The 20,166-nt window shown below is 46.8% G+C and overlaps 1 protein-coding gene and 1 long non-coding RNA gene across 4 annotated transcripts in view; one reads left to right on the top strand and one right to left on the bottom strand.

Moving 5' to 3' along the window:
• Positions 1–7,528: 7,528 nt before the first annotated feature.
• On the top strand, positions 7,529–15,600 carry LOC140002884 (uncharacterized). The gene is made up of 2 exons (XR_011810500.1): positions 7,529–8,813; positions 9,626–15,600. It is a non-coding gene; the product is annotated as an uncharacterized lncRNA (long non-coding RNA).
• The window catches only part of NAB1 (NGFI-A binding protein 1), a 23,486-nt gene continuing 16,804 nt past the window's right edge, over positions 13,485–20,166 (bottom strand). For 2 of the 3 annotated variants that reach the window (XM_038182051.2, XM_072040509.1), the window contains 3 exons: positions 18,298–18,439; positions 17,022–17,171; positions 13,485–16,208 (listed from right to left, as the gene is read on the bottom strand). In XM_038182051.2, the coding sequence (XP_038037979.1) occupies positions 16,117–16,208; positions 17,022–17,171; positions 18,298–18,439 (384 nt within the window). In that variant the 3' untranslated portion in view covers positions 13,485–16,116. The remainder of the gene's footprint in view (positions 16,209–17,021; positions 17,172–18,297; positions 18,440–20,166) is intronic. The other variant, XM_038182053.2, reaches the window with a different exon arrangement.

Below are 20,166 nucleotides of genomic sequence, written 5' to 3'. Positions count from 1 at the left end.
TCTTAAACAGCCAGCAAAAGAACACAGCCTCGCCATACAGCAGCATTCACAACACCGAGGGCCGTGCTTGAGATGTGCGATGCTCTCAGGGCAGCACTGGGTTTAAGAACAAGCTGGGGTGGATTTGCAGGAGCTGCAGGAGGGATTTTCTGTTTAGCCACCCCTGTCCCCATAAGAGAGACATCAGGTTCGGTACTGCAAAGGACAGAGGCTGCACAACGCAGATCAAGTGTTCCTAATAAAATGATAACGTATAAAATGATGATGTATAAAATAAAAGTGTGGTGGTGTGAGAGCTCTGTACCCGTGCAAAAACATGGTCGTCTTTCTTTGAAGAGACGGCGTTAGGCTGTGTCGCATTGGTTCACATCCACAATTCCTGTTGCCACTGAAATAATACGAAGATCAGTTTGTGGGTTTTCTTCCTTTTTTTTTTTTTCCCCTTTCTTTTTCTTTTAAGAAAGCTCTTCTGCAGAACCAGCAAACCCTACTGTCCAAGAGGCTTCTCTCTCTGGTTAAATACTCTCCAGCCTGCCAGAACGAGCCGCAGCAGCGAGCATACTGGCTCCCAACCCCGAGAAGCCTGACACAGGCGAGCTGCGAGCGCTGCTCAGGAACAAAACCCCACGAGGCTGATGTCCTGCTGCTAAAGGGCAGCCGTGCCACCTTTCTACCAGCAGATGTCACACGGAAATAAGGTCTCCTCTCAGGTGACATTGCATCTCCCCACCCTCACTGGGGCACAGAGCACCCAGGGGCACCCAACACAGAGCTGTCCCCATCTCCAAGCTGGCCAGAGTACGTACGAGGTCCTGATGACCACACAAAAGCAGCTGCTGGACCTAGAGTCCCGTGACTAGGAGTAAAGCAAATCAAGACAACAATAACCCCATTAATTACAGCCACTGATTACTAGGGTTCACCAAGAGAGGAGCCTTCCTGAATTATGCCACGTTATCTCTCTTTTCCTTCTACCTTTGCCACCAGAAAAGCTGGTGCTCTCTCCAGAGTCCCCACAGCCGTCTCATTTTGTTTTTGTTCCAGGAGGGGAACAAGCAGCGGGATGGGATGGATGCTTCACACAAATTGATTTTTCAACAGCCCCAGGAGAGCGTGGGAGTGCTGCTGTTTGACATCCCCTCGCAGAGCTTCGAGCACCCTCAGGTCCATTTACTCGAGCACAGGCTCCGTCAGACTACGCTGACCCGAAACACCTTCAAATAGAGATGATTCATCTGGAAGAAACGGTGGCTAGTGGTTTTTCCATCGAACGGCTTTGAGCAAGGGGAGAGACTTTCAATTTAAAAAATAAAAAATAAATAAAAATAGAGAAGAATTTTTTACTTGAACAAAATGCTCTGGCAAAGCTTCCACCTCCCCGGCTGTGGTTTCTAACTCCACATCAAGACAACAAGATTTCAACAGCTCGCTGAAAATTCAAGGAGAAAATAAAGATGCCGTGCACGAAGTAAACCTGGGCTGTCCCCAGTGATGTCTGTTCCCTGAAACGACCTGCAGCAATGTCCCAGGAGCTGCAGCGGGCACAGAGCACCTCGCCACCAGGCGTGATGTCCAGCACCCAGCCACGGGGGCACCCCCACGGGGTGAGCCTTTTGGGGGCTGCAAGGCGGCAACGAGGACGGCGCCGGGAAATCTGCTGCAGCTGCGTGGGCAGCGAGTGCTACAGCGGCCGCATTTAGCAGCGCTTACACTGACACTTTTAAAAATACATTAATTTTACACATCTACTACTTCAATTAAAAAAAAAAAATAAAAGATTTTCAAAATAACACCCTTTCTCCCCGCTGAAGTGTGCTCTGTGTAGCAATCGCATCAAGGAGCGGTCCCGTGGCCTGTGCTGAACCCTCTCAAAAAAATAAATATATATATATATATATCAATAAATTATAAATCCTCCTTTCCACGGAGCAGCCATCTGCTCAGAGAAGGAAATCCCCACACCACGTGTCCCTTTGCAGGGCCAGCCAAGGGAGGGCAGGGGGGAAGGACAGCTATTTACCAAGAGACATCATCAAAAAATAAATAAAAAAAAAATCCGCAGGAGGTCTTCATTAAAATACCACTGCTGATAGACACGGGTGGTTTCCACCAGAATTCAAGCGAGGAGGGCTGATTCCCTTGTCTGGGCTGCTCACCCCTTTTATAAATTAAAAAAATGAATCATCCAATGCTCAGCAATCATGAAAAAAATGTTCAAAGAACAACGATTTTTATTTTTTTCCTTAATGAAAGCTACTCGCCAGGTGCCACACGAGAGAAAGCACAAGGGCAGACAAGCCATCACCGCTGTCCCTCCAGGGGCTTGAGGCCACCCTGGGACACTGCTCAGGAACAAGGCACGCACAGGTGAGCCAGGCCAGGCCCAAAATAAATAAATAAATGTGGAAAAAAAATAATAATAAAAAAAAAAAAGAAAACCAAACCACAAAGATTTGGCTTTTCTGCACGCTCTGGGCATGATCCTAGTCCCGCAGAGCACGTGGGTGTTGTGCAGCTATTTCCACTCCATGCAGATCTGTCCTTCTCACCCTGCCTGCTGCCTTCCCACCCCTCCCCATGCCCGTCCCCCTGTCCCCACCGGCTGGTGGCTGCTCTCCAGCCAGAAGCGGACCCAGATGCCTCCAGCCCCAGAAGGGCGACAAGCACCCAACGTGGAAACCTCCACCGAGGCAGGCCGGGAGGGAGCTGCCTCGCAGCCTGCGCCTTTAAATCCACCCTACTATCACAGCCATTTCGCTAACTACTTAATTGCAGCCATCTCTCCGCGTCTGTCTCAGTCCGACACCCACAGATGCGGCCGCCCACGCCAGCCCACGCTCTGACTCATGCTCGGAGCGGTTGTCAAAAAAACCCTGCTCCCCGCCGAACGCTCCCTTCAAACGCGTGCTGCTACTTTGATCTATTTCCATAGATTCCTGTGAGTCATCGGAGCCATCTCTGATCTCAGCCCCGCCGACCGGAGCCCGCACGGGTGGTGGTTTTGTATTTTTTTTTTTTTTTTTTGTATGAATTTGGCTCGCGCAGAGAGCGGACCCTGGTGCCACGCACGGGTGTGCGGGAGCAGAGAGTTCCCGGGAGCGTCTTCCAGCAGTGAGCTACCCAAAAAGAGAGTCGTCATTTCCTACTTCACGAGAAATGCTTGTGCTCTAAAAATAATACCAGGGGGATGGCGTTGTTCTCAGATGTATGGGCACAGGGATGCTCTGAAACCCCTTCCCTTGCCTGGAGGCACTTCAGCCTTCTCCACCTCCAGGAGCGAGGCATCCTCCTCCTCCTCACCTTGCAGATGTCACACCTAACACCTGGCAGAGTTTAGGTCTGCTAAACCCGAAAGATTTGGTCTGCTAGACCCCAAAGCTTCATCCCTTCGTGCCCTGGGGTTGCAGATTTATCTGCGCAGATTTACACAGCTGGGTTAGCGCCGATGGAAAGCCCTGTTAGATGTGCCATTCCTCGCAGCTTTGGGCTTGGTGGTGGAAAGCACCGAGTGCAGAGGGCTTGCACGTTTGCAGGATGGATGTTGCATCACTGTGACAACTCACTTAAGATTTACGTTTCAAAAATAATTCAAAAAATAAATTAAAAAAGAAGCCGGCTGGGTTACACAAAGTGGCCACCAGGGTCATTCCAAGTTTTGGAATAACTCCAATGCTTTCCCTTGCTCCTTGGGTGTAAATCCAGCTCACCCCCTTCCCGCATGGCCAATTAGCAACCAACATCCAAATTTTGCTGCCAGCCTAAAAGCTTTCTGGTGGCCACCACTTGGGTGCATCAGTCTTGCTGCATCCAGCCGCTAATTGGCCTCTGCATCAGCACGTACATACTGATTGCACCACCACTGGCTGGTGAGCCTGATTATAATAAGCCTGATTAAAGATGTGAAATCAAAACACCTAAATAAATTATCCATGCATAGCTACACACGAGGGCCAGCCCTTTCTGTCAAACCTCAGTGGCAGGGTACGTTTTATGGGATGCTATCCCAGCTCTCTAACAGCAATAATGCCACTAGCACCTCCTGTAGATGGGAAGTGAGACCCAGCACAGCACAGCCCAAGCCTGGATGTGCCCACAATGGTTTGGTTTTGTTGTTGTTTTACTCTACAAGCCTTATTTTTGGGTGCCTCTCTGCACAGAGGCCAATTGCTCCTTCTGTACGGGGTCTGGCTGGGATGTTAACCCTCCCTGCAGCAGCCCACACAGTGCTGTGCTCTGTACTTGGAGCTGGAACAGCAGTGGGATCACCCCAGTGTTGTGTCTGCTGCTGAGCAGTGCTGGCACAGCATCGGGGCTCCCTCCAGCCCTCCTAGGGGGTGGGCAAAAAGTGAGAAGAGAAACATCACCAGGGCAGCTGACCTAAACCAACCAAAGGGATGTTCTGTACCATGCGGTGTCACACTCAGCAAGAAAAGGTGGAAACAGGAGGAAGAGGGGAGGGGTGGGCTCTCACTGTGAAAACGTCAGTCCTCCTCCCAAACACTGGCTACATGCATTGAGGCCCTGCTGCAAGGACGTGGTCAGGCATCGCTCATTTGTGGGAAGTAGAGAGGAATTTCTTTCCTCTGCACTTCCACACAGCCTTCATTTGTTTTATTTGTTTTTCTCCTTTTTCTTTTTTTTCCCTTTCCTCCTCCCTTTCCCCCTTTCCTTTCCTTTTTTTTTTTTTCCTTTTAGTTAAATTGTTTAGTTCATAATAATCTTTCTTTAATTATTATTATTATTTCCCTTTAATTAAATTATCCTGATCTCAACCTGTGAGCTGTTCTTTGCTTTACTTCTTCCCCTCCTCACCTAAGGAGGGGGAGTGAGAGAGCAGTTGTGGGGTTTAGCTGCCCAGCACAGTAAAACCACCATACCTTCATCTTGCATCCTCCTCCTCCATCCTTCCCCAGGAAAGTTCTCCCTGAAGAGCAAAGAAAAGAGGGATGATTGCAGCAACTGCTTAAATATGTTTTTGCCCTCTTTTCAGAGGAAAAAAAAAACAAAAAAAACAAATTGCCCAAAGTTAGAGCCCAAGGAGAGACAAGCTCCTATGAGCAACCTGCCCTGCCCAGGGCAAGTCTCATCAACCCCAGGGAATGGGCAGCAGCTGCTGTCCCTCTCACAGGTGCACCTTGTTTTCAAGCCAAATAGGGAAAAATAAATTAAAAAATAATTTTAAAAATGTATTTGGCTCCGTTTGCAAGCAAGAAAAAGGTGGTGGGAATATGGCAGGTGGGACTCAAAGATGATCTGCATGGCAAAAGGGCTTTGTGCCTTCTCTTTCTTCTTTGGAGGAAGATATCTTGGATTTACTCAATGTTTATATCATGTTAGCAAATTGTGGATCCAACCAGCATCAGGACCCCACTCTAAATTAGAGCTTAAAAATATGAGCAAGTGGAAGAGGACAGAGGAATAAAATAGAGCATTTAATAGTGGCATTTATACATGTAACGTCTAACAACGGGATTACTTGCTGACTTTAGAAACACACACGGTGAAAAATACAGAGCCAGTCACCCGCCAGGACTGGGCCTGTCCCAGACAGCCTGTTCCTACGTGAAGCAGATGGTAAACGTGGTCCCTCTGGTGGGGAGCTGTCGAGGTTTTGTTCTCGTTCCCCTTGGTCCCGCAGGACCCCTCCTCTGCAGGGGAAAGCAGCCCTTGCTCTCACGTCTCCTCCTTGGCTCCCACAACCACCGGGTGGTCGTCACCTTGTCCACGTTCCCCTCCTGCTCGGCCAGGAGCACATCACAGCAGGCTGGGGGTTGTCCTCCCGTACAGCAGCACCTTTCCTCCTTGCCAGAGGTCTCTTGTACCGTGAGTGAAGTCCTCGCCTCTCGGGAGCTTTCCAGGCAGGAGGGCCCCGAATTCAGTCTCCAAATCCCAGTTTCTGAGTGGTTTAACCAGGGGAGACCGCTGCAAGCCGGGGAAGAGCAGGGAGAGCTGTTTCTCAAGCCAGGAAAGGAACGGTGGCTCTTAATATAGCAAGGGGAGTAATATAAAAAGATCTCCCACCTCCCGTTCCTCCTACAGACGGACTTATTTTAGTTCCTGGCTACACCCCCCGGCGTGCAGAACACCGCCAGGGTTGCCAAACGCCTGTTTGAGGAGACAATTTGCATACTCGGAACAATTAAACTTTTGTGTGCTGCTCCTCGCCAGAGCACCTGGGGCTGGGGCTGGGGCTGGGGCTGGCCTGACAGCCTGCCGCAGTGCTGGAGGTCTCAGCCCAGCTTCCCGGCTACTGGGGACAGGGCTCGTGCTCCCCCAGCCGCTGCTGGGCTTCGGTCCTGGGGCGTGACAGCAGCGGGGAGGCTTCATGACCCTCCATGATCACCAGCAGCTTCCTCTGAGGCCCAGCGGTGACAAAGTCCCCGCGCTGTCCCCTCCGCACGGAGGTGAGAGCAGCGCGGCCGCACTCCCAGCCAGCCAGAGCCCCCTCTCCAAGGCGTTGGACAAACTTTGCATTTTTCATCCCAAAGGTGCTTGCAACAGGATTCAGCCTTCAGGACAAACGCGTGTGTTGATGAGAACTTCCGCTTCACAAATTAAGGGTTTTCCATTAAAAAAAAAAAAAAAGTTATTCTTATTAGACGGAGTTTCCTTCTTACAACGCTATTTTTACCTATTAAACGACATGTCAGCAGTAGTTATTGTATCATGTCATATTATGACAGGAATAATAGTTGAAATATTCTCACTTTATTTTCCATTACAATCACAAAGAGCGGCTGTTATCTGGAACCATTTGAGACATCTTCCTTTTGTGTCTAGATCAAAGTGTCTCCTGTTGGTGCCCGACAAAGCTGTCAGACCCTTTCCTTACAACACAAACAAGAGACACTTTGATCTAGACACAAAGGGAAGGCCGTTTAATCAGTATCAAGCACAAACTGCACTTAATTTAAAAAAAATAATAAAAAAAAAATAGTTTAAACCCCTATGTCATGTCACGATGTGTTGGTAGTTACAAGGCACATGGCACACTGCCTCCACAGGTATGATGTGAAGTACCGCAGTGGCAAAACATCCCTATGTGTTAAAGAAATCCTCAAATATGTTAAAGAAATACCCAAATTCTTCCTCAAAAATCCTAAAAAGTAGAGTTGTTTTTTATTTTCCAAAACTCCAGCTTATAGAAACTGAAAATATTTGGCTTTGCTCCAGTTCAGCTTGTGTAACTTATTTTCCTATGTGAAATTTCAGAAGAATCCTGAAATTTGGTGAGCTTTATACCTCTGTCTCTTACTCATTTCCCAAAATGTCATCTTCAAATGACTGCTGGTGAAGCCTAATTTGTTTTGGAATTGTTATCACAAGAATTTCCTGAATTCTTTCCGAGCCAGCAGCTCTCCATGGGAAAAAAAAAAAAAAAAAAAAGAAAGAAAGAAAAAAAAAAGCATATTTAATGAAACCAGAATATTTTAAAGGCATGTTTCAATTTTATCAAGGCGGTCTGAAGACAGATATAACCTAAGATTTTTCCTGACATTTCTGACACAAAGCCCTGTGGGTGCAGCACCACTTCTTGCAGGAGGAGGCCTGAAGGAGCACGGGGTTGTATTTTATTTTCTCCTGCCCCCTACCACAGAGCAGCTGTGCCTCCTCTCATGTTCGACCCCCCTCAGCCCTCGCTGCTGCTTTCACTCACGGAGTTAGTCCTGTGTTAAAGGACGGCCTCAGCCCTCTGGGAGACGTAGAGCACAGCAGCTGGATATGCGTGGAGCTTGGCATCACAACCATGTCAGGCTTTTTTTTTAATTAACGCTGTACCGTGTTACAACAAGGAAACGTTTTCTCCTCTTTTATTATCGTGCTAACTCTAAGCCAAGTATTAAATAAGACTTAATTTAATTAATTCTTGCATCCTCCCCTCTTGCAGGATTATTTGGTAAGACAAGGGCCTTGCCCAGCTCCCTCTCCTGCAGCCAGATAAAAATCCTGCTGATGGTGGTGGGAATGCTCCAGGCGCTTCAGTTACATGCATGGCGTGTTAGGGGTTATAAAAGCCGCTGTGTCCCTCTCCAGCCTCACCTTTAGCCATGCTGGGATCTCACAAGCCTCCTGGAGGCAGCACCCAGCCCCACAGCGCCCGTCCCACCCTCGGGGCACTCCTGGAAAACCCAAGCCTGCAGCTGTGTGCTCAGCTCAGGGCCCGACCCACAGCCCTGTACCCTGCGGGACCGTCCTGCTCCCTCATCCCCGCCCTCATGTGGTGGCCCTGTCAGAGGTGGTGGCCTCACCAGGTGACACCTGGGCTGAACCAAATCTCATTTGTGGTAAATTTAGGTGGCCTCTCCGCCTTAGAAACACCAAATTTGAATCCTCCCCTTCAAATTGCTCACTGGTGCAGCCGGGACCGCCACAGCTCGCGGTCTTCCCCTCACCTGGCGCTAATGGCGGTGCCAGGGGAGCGGGGCCCTGAGGTAATGCCGTGAGGTGTCCTCCCGCACAGCTCCCTGGCTTCGTGAGCTGCCAGCCCCCCAGGACATGGAGAAGACCACGGTGGTTTGACCGCCGTGTGGGCATGGGGGGCAGCCAGCCCAGCAGGACCTCGAGGACAGGGCTCAGCCCTCTGAACCGCGCCTCCCAGCTGGGGAAGGAAAGGGAAGGCGCCACCCTGAAGCCGCAGGTGGCTGCAGCAAAACCAAAACCCGAGGACACAGAGATTGAAGGCAGGAAAAGCAGCACCCAGCGCTGAGGGCTTTGCTTGGCAGAAAACCCGCTGGGTGCAGCAGGGCAAGGGAGGAGAAGCCCGGTGCTGGTGACAGCGTGACGGGAGGCTCCCGCTGCTGCGAGAAGCGCTGGTGAGGAAAAGCGCTCGAACAGCGAGGGGAAAGGTCTGGAAAAAGCGGCGAGCGAGAGGGAAGGAGGAGGAGGGAACGTGGGCAAAGAAGTAGGTGGTGCCGCATAGCACTTCCCGATGGAGCCGGGAAAAGGATGCGGAGCGCCCGGTTCCCAGTCCCACGCGTTCGCCGGGGACCATCTGTCCTCCCCCGGGAGGCTGCCCCGGGTCGGGCAGGAGCAGCCTCCTCATGGGGTGGGAAAGGGGGCACAGTGCCGAGCCCGGAGGGGCTGCACTTGGGAGAAGCCTTGCTCCTTCAGGGCCTGCCTGCTTACCCACACCAGCTCCGCCAGGAGGGCGAACAAGGAGCGGATTTTACAGCACTTTGAGAAATGGGGATGAAAGCACCGAGGGGTGGGTGGCTGTGCCCAAATTCAAGGGAGAGTTTGGTGAGAAAGGCAGCCCCCAGCTGCCCAGGAGCACCCCCAGCCCCTCGCCCAGCCGCAGCAAGCAGCAAAACAAAGCGGCCTCCCTCCCTCCCTCTGTGCCACGGCCATGGGGACTTCTGACACCACCAAGGAGGGCCTGCAAATGGCCTTTGAACATCTGTGCTCTCTGCCCGTGGATAGCAAGTGCCGGTTGTGCCACACGGACTCCCACACGCCGGCCTGCTTTCCACGCCACGCATTCAGGGCTCCTCCTTTGCCCCCTGGAAAGTTTCTCCACATGCATCTGAACCGGAGAACAAAGCCATAGGGTTTAACCACCTGTTGTAATACCTTTGTTGATCTAATCTTCCTGTTTTAATTAAAAGCCTTTCACTTTGGTTTGCAGGTTTTTTTTTTCCCCTCCCTGCACTCAGCGCAGGCTCGCCACCTGTTCCGCAGGCTCTGGCGCTGCAACAGCATCTCTGCCGTGGAGGTCACGTCAAACCTCGTTGAATTCCACCAGATGCATGGAAATCGCTGCAACAAATAAATGCAGGGCTGAAATACCTACAGAGCTCAGAGAGGGCAACCAAAATGCTCCCAGTAAAACCAGCAAGGCGGGTGCAACCTTGTGGAGGGATCACCCCTCAAGTTGTTTGAATGGAGACATGATTGAAGTCTGATTTCAAGCCCTAACATAAAATCTTCCCTATCTGGTGCTTAAATCACCTGCTGTTATACCCGAGATCACCACTTCACCGAGCAAAAGGCGAAAGAAGGAAAAAAATGACAGTGTGGCTCTAATGCGTGAGTGGGCCGGTACGTGCAGAAGATGTGAATGTGAAGGAAAGCACGTTGGGTGCTGAAGTAATAACCGGGCGCACACCGCAAGGACTGGACCTGAGCCAGGGAAGGGAGAAAGGAGAGGGCTTCTGCTCAGACAGGTTTATGCATCGTGGAGAAGTAAAAGCTCCTGAGTGAGCAGGAGCGGTGCTGTGGCTGCCGGCTGGAGCTGCAGTCAGCGTGCGGGGTCTCACAAAGCACCGGGGGGAGTTATTTTAAAAGCGCTGTGTGAAACACGAACGTTTGTGTGCAGCAGCAGCAGGAAGGGCTATCTCGCCCAGGATCCCGTGGGCGTTTAACGCGGCCCCGTTTAAGCAGTCAAACACCAATTTACCGAGTGCGAGCTCCTAATGGCACAGAGATGAGTCATTACAGGGTTTCAAAATGCGTAAATATGATCGCATCCTAACTCGGTGTGTCACCGATGATTTACCGTGCATTTGCTGGGTTGCGAGGTTGTGCAGAAACCTCGGAAATTCCTGCCCGCTCGTGCGATGAAAAATAATAATTCACATTGGTGTCAGTGTGTGAAGAGTTAAATGGGTTTTCTTTGTATGTTGGCACTGGATTTCAGCGGAGACTTATGTGCAGTTTTACAACCCGGCGCTGCTATATTTCACACCGCCAATATACAACCGAATAATAAGTAAACATAAGATTTTTGGCTACGTTGGATTTTCCAAGGTGATTAAATAATTTTCTAAATAGCTCTGAGAACGAAGCTGTCTGAAATCCCCAGGGCATTAAGAAATTAACTGCATACATATGCATTTTAAAGACATGGTCGGGATGCAAATTCACTAAGCAGCAACATCAAATATTTCAGAGAGCAGGCACCATCAGCTCTGAGCTCTCGCAGCGTGGATTGCAGCCACCCCGACCAGCAGCGGCTGCCCTCACTGCAGGGGCTGCTGCGGGCACCCACATGTGCACCGAGCTCTGCGCGGCGCCTGCTGCACGAGCTGCCGCGGCAGATGGTGAGCTTCTCAGACAAACACCCCGCAAAAGCCCTCGGAAGATTTCCTGGAGCACGCCAAAGCGACGACCAGACCTTGTAGCATCTCGAACGACAGCCTCGTTCTTCAGACGAGGCGCTTGGTGGGCTCACCCAAAGAAGGAGCCGCTAGCATCACAGATCGGGGTGTTTTTTTTTTGGGGGGGAAGGCAGCTCTTTGGGGCACTGATGGCTCAAGGACTTGGCAGCAGTCCATGCGGGGGCTTTTCCACAAGGTTTTCCACAGCAGGAGCCACCTCCACCATGACCTGCTTGGGGACCAGAGGCTCCCCGCATAGGACACACAGCCTAAAACAATGCAAGAGGAGGGCTCGCCCTTCACCAGGGCGAAAGCTCCAGGTGCAGGCAGTCAGGGCAGGGTGAGCAGCCCCGTCCTGGGGCTTTCCCCTGGTGTCAGGGCTGCTTGGGGCGTCCCCCATCACCCATCTGCTCCCGAGCTGCTTGGCCAGGCAGGGCGAGAGCAGAGCCTCCAGAGGACGGGCTCTGGAAAGCCGGCCCTCCCCATCAGCTCAAGGAAATTCATGTTGCGTGTTCTGCTCCTTCTCTGCCCACAGAGTTCTTGCTCGTGGTGGTGCGTAGGTGTATGTGAGGGATTTATCCTTTCCCCACTGAATCACTGCAGCACAACATCTTTTCAACCCTTCTGTACAAGCAGAAAAGAGCCCTGTGTTATTTCTCCTCAATTTTCCTGCTTAAGGAGACACCCAGTCAGCTCCACGGTGCGACCTGGCTGCATCCCAGCCGGGAACCAGCACGACACCTCCAAGCCCCCGCCGAGACCTGCCTGGGGGAGCAGCCAAACGCCCTCCTGCCAGCTGGCACCCCAAAACCACAGCCGAGCCTGCCTAAGGCCAGATGCCCTGGGGTTCTGCTGCCCTATCCAGCACCCACGCCTTCCCACTCGCGTCTCAAAAATCACTTGCCACCTTTACAGGTGATTTCAGAGCAAGCACCGCGTTGCAGCAACTCCTCTGCACACTCATCACCGTCACAACACGCATTTAAACCGACCTGACTACCTACTGTAAGGCAGCAGCAGCTCAAACAACAAGGTCACGCATGAATTCACAGCAGGGGTCCCTCCTGGCTCTGCCCTGGCAGCTGAAACCTTGCCCCGTGCCGCAGGGAAGGGGCTCGCCCGCAGCGGGCTGCAGGGGTCGGGTGGAAGCCAAAGCACTCCCAAACACAAACCACGGCAGGAGCACAAGGGCTTGCAAGGCCTTTCCTCGCCACGTCCCCACCTGAGGTTTGCACACACCATTTCTGTGCGCCAAGGAGAAAATGAATTCTGCGGTCGTTGCCATGGGCAAAGCCACGAGTGGCTGCTTTCCCTCCAGACCCTCCTATAAATTGCTTATTTAGGAAAAGACGAGACCTTCAGCAATTAAACAATGAGCTTTTTGGTTGGATGAGAAACAGACACATCCCAAATTTTGTTATCCCTCCTGTAATAGCTGTTAAACAGTCTCCAACCAAAGACGTTGGCGTTTTAATCTTCGTAGCTCCTCCATGGGACACTGAATCCAGCAGGGCTGACCCAAGCCTGTAGAGCTGCAACAGACCTATTTTTCTTGAACTTTGGTCATTGATCTGCCCAGAACCAATGGAAAAAAAATAATTAAAATTCACATTTTCTGATTTTGTGTGCAGTCCAGAAGATCACCTAATAGCTCACGGCTTATTGTGACCCAACCTAGCACATTTAAGACAATCGTGCCCAGCTCCTTCCTTCTCCTACTTCCTTTTCCAGCACAGGGCAAGATCACACTGCAAGTGCAGACAAAAAAAAAAAAAAAAAAAAAAAAAAACAGCAACATTAAACTGTTTGTTTTGATTTCCCACATTTATTTCCCTCCTGGTTGGGCTGGGAGAAGGCACGAAGGATCATGCCCTACCCTGAACCCAGCAGGCTGAGCGGATTTGCCTTCCTGCTTTGAACCACACCTGACTTCTTCTATGCCACCCCAGCAACTCGGATTCCTCCCCCCTCCACCACCACCCTTCTCTTTGATATTCTTTGATATTCTTCATCTCACCTCTAGTCTGTTTCTCTTCTCTTTTTGTACCCCATCTCCCATACAATCACTGTTCTCCAACAAACACGCTGCCATACACCAGCTACAGTGCAGGAGGTGGCATCAAGCGAGTCTGCCATCGCTGCAGATCCTTTCTGGATTTCATTTCCTCCCTATTTGCCTTGGCCCTCTAAAGCCCTGCAGGCTCTGCATGTAATAAGGCCACCCATAATCAAGGATTCAACCACAAGAGCAGGAAAAGCCTTCTGCCAGTGAGAGCTGCGCTTCAAGATGCTCCCTCCTCCCCTGTCCCAAGAAAATTACCTCCCTTTAGAAAACACAATGAAAAAAAAATAAATAAAAGGAAGAAAAAAAACCCCGGGGAAACTACAGAGTTCTCACGGTGACTTTTATTTGGTAAGCAACAATATAAACATGTGAATAAGAACAGGCATCGTTTGCAGGGCTGGCCTTTGATCCAGAGCACCCTGAATCTAGCAACCCTTCCATGAGCAGGTGATGAAGGTGAACCTTCACCAGAGACTAGCCGAAGTTGCAGTCCACCAAGACCTTTGTCGTGGAAAGACCAACGCTTGAATATTTGCTATTACCAAACTTATGTGCAATCTTGGAATGTATGAACCCTCCTCCCCCCCTCCTCTCTCTGGGTGAAAAAAAATAAATCATTGAGCTGCAAACCAGTAAAAAAGAATTGCTTCCAGCTAACTGAGACTGAAATGGTCTGTTGGACTATGAACTGAAATATCATTCTGGAGATAACCAGCTGGTTGTGACACAAAGTACTGTATTTACAACTCGGAAGTATAACCGTTATATACTTTAATTTATAGCAAATTTAATACATTAGTGTTTACAAAATAAATTCTGGACTCGACTGAAACAGCGTGCTGCTTAGCAAGTTTTTTCCTTCCTCTCACTTCAACTGAAAAGACCAGCAAGCTTAAGAGCTTCTTCTGTGATCCATGCACAACTGCTGAGATGTTGAAAAAGGAGCACGTTTCCTGCATCTCTCTAGTCTTGTTGCTCGATCCGTTCTATTACTCAAGCTGTACAGTTCAAACCTTCAGCTGTCCTTTAACAATTCCAGACACATCTCATGAAAACTACTCAGATACTAACCAGTGCACCAGCTAACATTACAAACTGAAGAAATATCTTATCCATATTAACTAGCTCACACAACAGGAAAGAGGAAATATAACTACACATTCAATCTCTTATTTCTAACAGCAAAGCTGCAAACTCCATCACTTGAAGTAAGATACTTCGGTGAGTGAAACAGTACCATACAGTTCAAGAAACATTTTTTTTTAAAAAAACAAACATTTTAATAGTATAAAAAGTTGTTTACTGGTGTTTCTACTATAAAGCTTTGTTCCACAAATCAGAAGTGATAAAATAATTAGATATGTTTACAGTGATAAGAGACTGCAGTGAAGACATTTCAGCTCACATTTTGCTGATCACTTCAGTACGACATAGACCGTGACTGAATTATTGACACATACCTATGACACAGAGCGAACTGCAGACATGAAGTGCACACCTGAACATGGAATTTTACCCACTGCATGGTAACTTACTTTCTTCAGCCCTCCCTTGCCCCTCCAGAAAGCACTGTAGGCAAAAACTGTATTCAGAAACTAAGGCATATAACTACTCGACTGCAGGAAAGCAACCCTTGTTGTGGGAGGTGCACGGAGGAAAAATGGATGCACACAAACACAGCATGGTAAATCCCAAAGTTACAAGCCAACTGTTTTTCTGTAGATAAAATGACATCTGAAAAAGTGAAAATGTACAAAAAATAAAAACTGTCAAATAAATAAAGAATACAGATGTTAATTAAACACATATATAAAGAAACGTATTGGCATACTGTATGCAGTATACGGTATATTCATAGAATCATGTGGGCTGGACAGCACTTAATAAGGAGTCACATATAAAGACGTAACCCCTTGTCTCTCTCCTCCAAAAGATCTTATGGTTTCTGGATATCAGGTGCAACCTTTTACACTGATGCATAAATCCTGCATCATATTTCAGTTTTGCCACACCTAGGATGCATTTTAGTATTATTATTATTTTTTAAAGATCCACAGAGAAGTCCAAAAAGTTACAATGGTCTGAATCACAATTTTTGCAACCCTGTCCATGCTACGTTGTCTCTTGGGTTTCCTACCAGCCGAGACTTCAGTAATTGTACAGTATAGCAAACCGCAGTTGTTCACAACCAACTGGGAGCCAATCATACGGACCCTTCCATACTCTAATTGGCATTTTCTACGTTCCTGAACTGTAGATAGGTATTGTACTATAAGTGTGTTACACGAAGGCTGCTGAAACCATTAAAAGTGATGTAACGATAGTTAAGTGTCAAGTAAGTCCGCTATAATACAGAATCCGGGTCTAGGTCTATTAAATGCTATATCCACATAACATTTTAAACCATTAAATATTTTATGCATTTTCCTTTTTTTTTTTTTTCTACAAATATTGTTGCAAACTTGCTGTTAATTGTGTCACGAGGTTCGCATTCCTACTTCTCCAAGGATTTTTAATTCAAATGTTTAACAACCATATCTACGCTAGGTACACTTAAAGTAGACATTGAAATTTCAAGTAAAATGAACTGTAGCCACATCTACTGGACTCTATACACGTCCCGACATCTAGATTTACTTTGATAAGTTATACAAATACATAATACATTCTTAAATAATGTAGACCCACAATATTAATTTGTGAATCTTTCCACGTTATAAAACCATTTTAACAGGAATGTTTATCCACCTGTATTACTGTTTTAGTTTGCAGTGTCTCTTGCTTTTCTGTTTCCACAGATTACTGTACCAGTTCTTAGGCTTTGGCTATTGAAATCTCTTATTTGAATGAGGCAACACTGGTTATTAAGGCTGTTTTTTGTTTTTTTGTTTTTTTTTTTTTTTCTCTTCTGAAGTTTCATTCCTTATTATGACTCTGGTTTCCAGAGCAGGATGACTATCTTGTGTCTTCAGGTTCTGTTTTTATGACCTTCCTTTCTATGTTGTTAAAAGCCGAGTGAGGAAAATCCTTTAGAATACCAAGGCCTTCTACGAGAGTAAGAGAAAGAGAGAGTTAAAAGTACTGCTTGAAAACACATATATTATATTCTTACTTCAAAAAAAAAAAGTCCATGAATTTTACAGATACTTAAAGTCGAAGCAATAAATAAATCCTGCCTCCTCCTTGTGGGCTTTAACCCAGTTGGGCTATAACCTTGGTTACATTACAGTGATGACAGAGTAATCACCACAGATTTACTTAAATTCTCCCCAGGAGCAGGGCTTAGTGCAGATGCACTCTTCACTAGCAGTTTGAAAGGGAAATTCTGCCTGGTGAATGGTTCCTGGGACTGCCGAACTGCACAAAAGCTGACCTCAGATTTCAATACTCCAGAAGGGAAGACGCGAGACTCTTCTCATCTTTCAATAACCTCTTCCCTATTGCACCTTCCAAACTCAGAATTTTGTTATTTTTCCCACAGTTGTGAGAGGGAAATACATATGCTTTTTTATTAAAGCATGCTTATAATGTGATTCCTTTATACAGGCTGAAGCAATAGCAGCAATGTAATAACAGCTGGAGTTTGGGTCAATACCTCTCTGAGGACAGACACATGCCAGGACTTGCTTATCTTAATCTAGTTAACTGTATCCTCCAAGTTTATCCCAAATAATATTCAATCTGTTTTTAGATTAACAAGTAACACCACTCTAGTTTTTTTTTTTTGTCCAAAGCCTTAGTTAAAACGTTACACACAACACATGCCAGACAGAGCTACCTTCCTCACTCAGAGACAGCCCGGATTAAGTACTTCAAAGCTTTTCTAAAAAGCTGATTCATTTACAGGGGACGGCACTAACCTGAGGACTGGGACTTTGCCTCACCACCGGGGTAGAGCCGGATCAATTCGCTGCACAGAGGTTTTCCAACATGCTGCTCTCCATCAAGTGAAATGTGCTGCAACTGTCTACTGGGAAGATTTGACATTCGGAGATTCAACGGTCTTTCACCTGTAAGTGGTTCACAGTGAAACATGGATGGAACAAAAAAAAGTGATATTAAAAATCAAGTAGAGACTTAAGTGAATACCAATTCTATCACCAAAAGTTCATCTTAAATATCAGCTGCCTAGGAACATTTCTAGCAAAATAATGGCTGTATAAACATGGTGCTATACAGACTATTCTGCAGGCATTGCTAGAAAGGGGCACCAATCCATACAAAACTCTCTCATTCTGCCCCGAAAGCCCATTGAGATGCCCAAAAATCCCTCTCCCACTGCGCAACGTATAAAGAAATTTGCACCATCTGAGGAGCTGGATCCACACACCCATTTCTTTCTGGGTATTTCAGTGCTGTTTTGCTTGACCGATACACACAGATGGAAACCTATGTTCTAATGCTTATTTGTATTGGCTCCCTTAGTTTTTCCTTGTACTGCTTCTTTTCCATCCTTAAAAAAAACAAGCTCTTAAAAAAAAAAGTCTTTGCAACATTTCTTGTCCACGTTTAACATTTTCTCTCATTTCACAACATCCAAACAGAAAGCAATCAAACTGAACATTCCTAAAATTAATGCAAGCTAGGGAACAGGCAGTTGGTAAATCAAATAGATAACCACAAAACCGAGCTTTCTGAAGAACAGCAAGCTCCTAAGAACATTATTAGAATCTGCTTGCTTCTGAGTAATTTACATAGCCAACTCCTCAAGCGTTGTTCCTAGACTGCACGCACAGGTAAACAAGAAGAAGCACCAGCTACATTATCAGCCTTACCTTCAATCTCCACAAAGCCAGAACACAAGTGACATGCAACGTTCTGCTCTGTTTCCAAAACTTAGGAGAGACCTAGAGCCAAGTCCTGCCCTCACTAACAGCAGTGCACCCTGCACTTTCTTCCCTCCCTACGTTATCCGTAGGGAAAGCAGTCTGCCCAGTAACACAGCAGAATATGACTGCACATCTGATTGCGTTATTTAGACTGTAAGCACTTGAGGGCAGAGATCTTGTCTTGTCCATTCAGTGCTCGGTGTTCTGTTTTTGCTATACTCTACTAGATAAATAGCACCGCTGACAAAGGTTGCGTAATATCAAATGCATCTGCTGGCAGCAAGACCATGCCTGGAAGCTACTATACCTTGTCCATCAAGGTTATCTAATGACATGCCATTGGGGCTGTGCTCTTCTGAGTTTTGTCTGTAACATCCTGCGGAAAGACGTCTCTCTAATCCAGCCTGGCTGCAAAGAAGCTCCATCTGTTTTGCCATTACCTTTTCAGACTGCAAATAAAGCACAACAATAAAATAAAAAACACACACACAAAAAACCACCTCTTTAAATACATATATATAGTGAGTCAAAACACAGGGAAAAAAGCAGTATCAGATGATAAGACTAACAGCCTAGATAGAGATTTTTTGTTGACTCATATGTACAGATGTGTGCTTTACAGTTTCTTCAAAAACTACCAAGCAAATAAAATATTTCTGCACCCATAAAGATTTTCATACTGTATATCTGAGTCACTCAAGAATACTTGAAATGCAAGTTGCTGTAGTTCATCCACACACAAAAAAACGTAATGCTAAATTCTGTTCTTAGAAAACACATCAAAAAACCACTTTCTGCACTTTAGGACTGCGGGTTACGTGAAGAGAATCTCAAGAAAAGCAAAAAATAATGTCTTAATTATCCAGCTTCGCTCTGCTCAAATACACGTCTTCACAAAGTATTCCAAGAGTGATGGCAACATCTGCTAAAAACTTATGCCAAGATTTCACTAGACATCTTGGAATCTTTATTTTAGGAAACAGCACTACACAAGCTTAAAAATCTGCCATTCTGAAAGTGTAGGATGACAGTATGTTTGTGGGGGATAAAGGTGTGAAATGTCTGTCTAGAAGAAGAACAAGACCTATACACCTCTCGAGAGTGAAATTAAACAATGCAGTGCAACGTGGGAGGAAATGGCGTCTGAATGTTTGTCATTGAATTTAATGCCAGGAGAATTCTAACTTTCAATGTAATCTTGTTCTTGAGAATGTAAATAAGCATCTTGCAAAAAAAAATAAATAAAAAGAAAATTACAAGCCAAAAAAAAGTTGATTTAGAAGAGCCCCAATGAACGTAAGAACAGAAAGAGTACAAAATTAACACCTAGGATCAATAGGAGGGATTTCATTTCTCTTCTAGGTAATTCCGTAATTGTTTTAACAAGTACAGATGCCTATTAAAAAGAAGTGAGGGCATTTTGAAGAGCACTTAACTTTCCTGTTAGATGATGAAAGCCTGACTTCCCATGAAAGTCTGCTTCCTCTGCAGAGTTCAACGCTTAAAATACAGTGACAGCGTAACAGAGCAGCAGAAACCAGGTGTCTGCAGCACGGTGGTGACCCCGACAGCAGGGTAACGACACGACCAATATTTACTTACTCTGACTTAGAGGTCGTCAGGTTCTGTAGAAGAACACTGAGAGCTCAAGCTTGGTCTTGGGAGGTAGGATAAAAAAAAAGAAACTATTTTCAAATAGTTTCCACTCAATTGTGCTATAGTTTTGCTATTCTGTCAGTGCTGTTGCTACTTTTGAAGGTTAAGCCATTTTTAAAGGAATGAAACATTTAAGTTCTCGCTCTTGTAATCTTCGTTGCTTAATTCGAATAAAAAAGAACAGGAAGTATTTTAAATTGCAACGGTGGGGAAAACCCACAGAGCTGCAGATACATTTGAGCTTAAAACAAATTCCACTTACCAGTGGAAAAGAGGTTTGTTTTAAACTCAAATGCACCTGCAGTAGTTATGCAGCGCCAACCAATGAAAACATGAAAGCATATAAAAGATGTAAATAGACTTTTAAAAGCCAAGTTTGTTCACCAATAATGTGACATCAGAACACGTAGCATAGCTGATTTTTGATGCAGCACCAGGAACAGAATTTGCATGCCCGTACGCTGCGTTGCAACAGAAGAACGTGGAAGCCAGGGTAACGTACTTGGTCTCAGAAAACAGG

This window comes from Anas platyrhynchos, chromosome 7 (assembly GCF_047663525.1).
Source record: "Anas platyrhynchos isolate ZD024472 breed Pekin duck chromosome 7, IASCAAS_PekinDuck_T2T, whole genome shotgun sequence".
Taxonomy (NCBI): domain Eukaryota; kingdom Metazoa; phylum Chordata; class Aves; order Anseriformes; family Anatidae; genus Anas; species Anas platyrhynchos.
The sequence above is the reverse complement of the archived record's forward strand: the minus strand, read 5'-3'. Positions and strand labels throughout refer to the sequence as shown.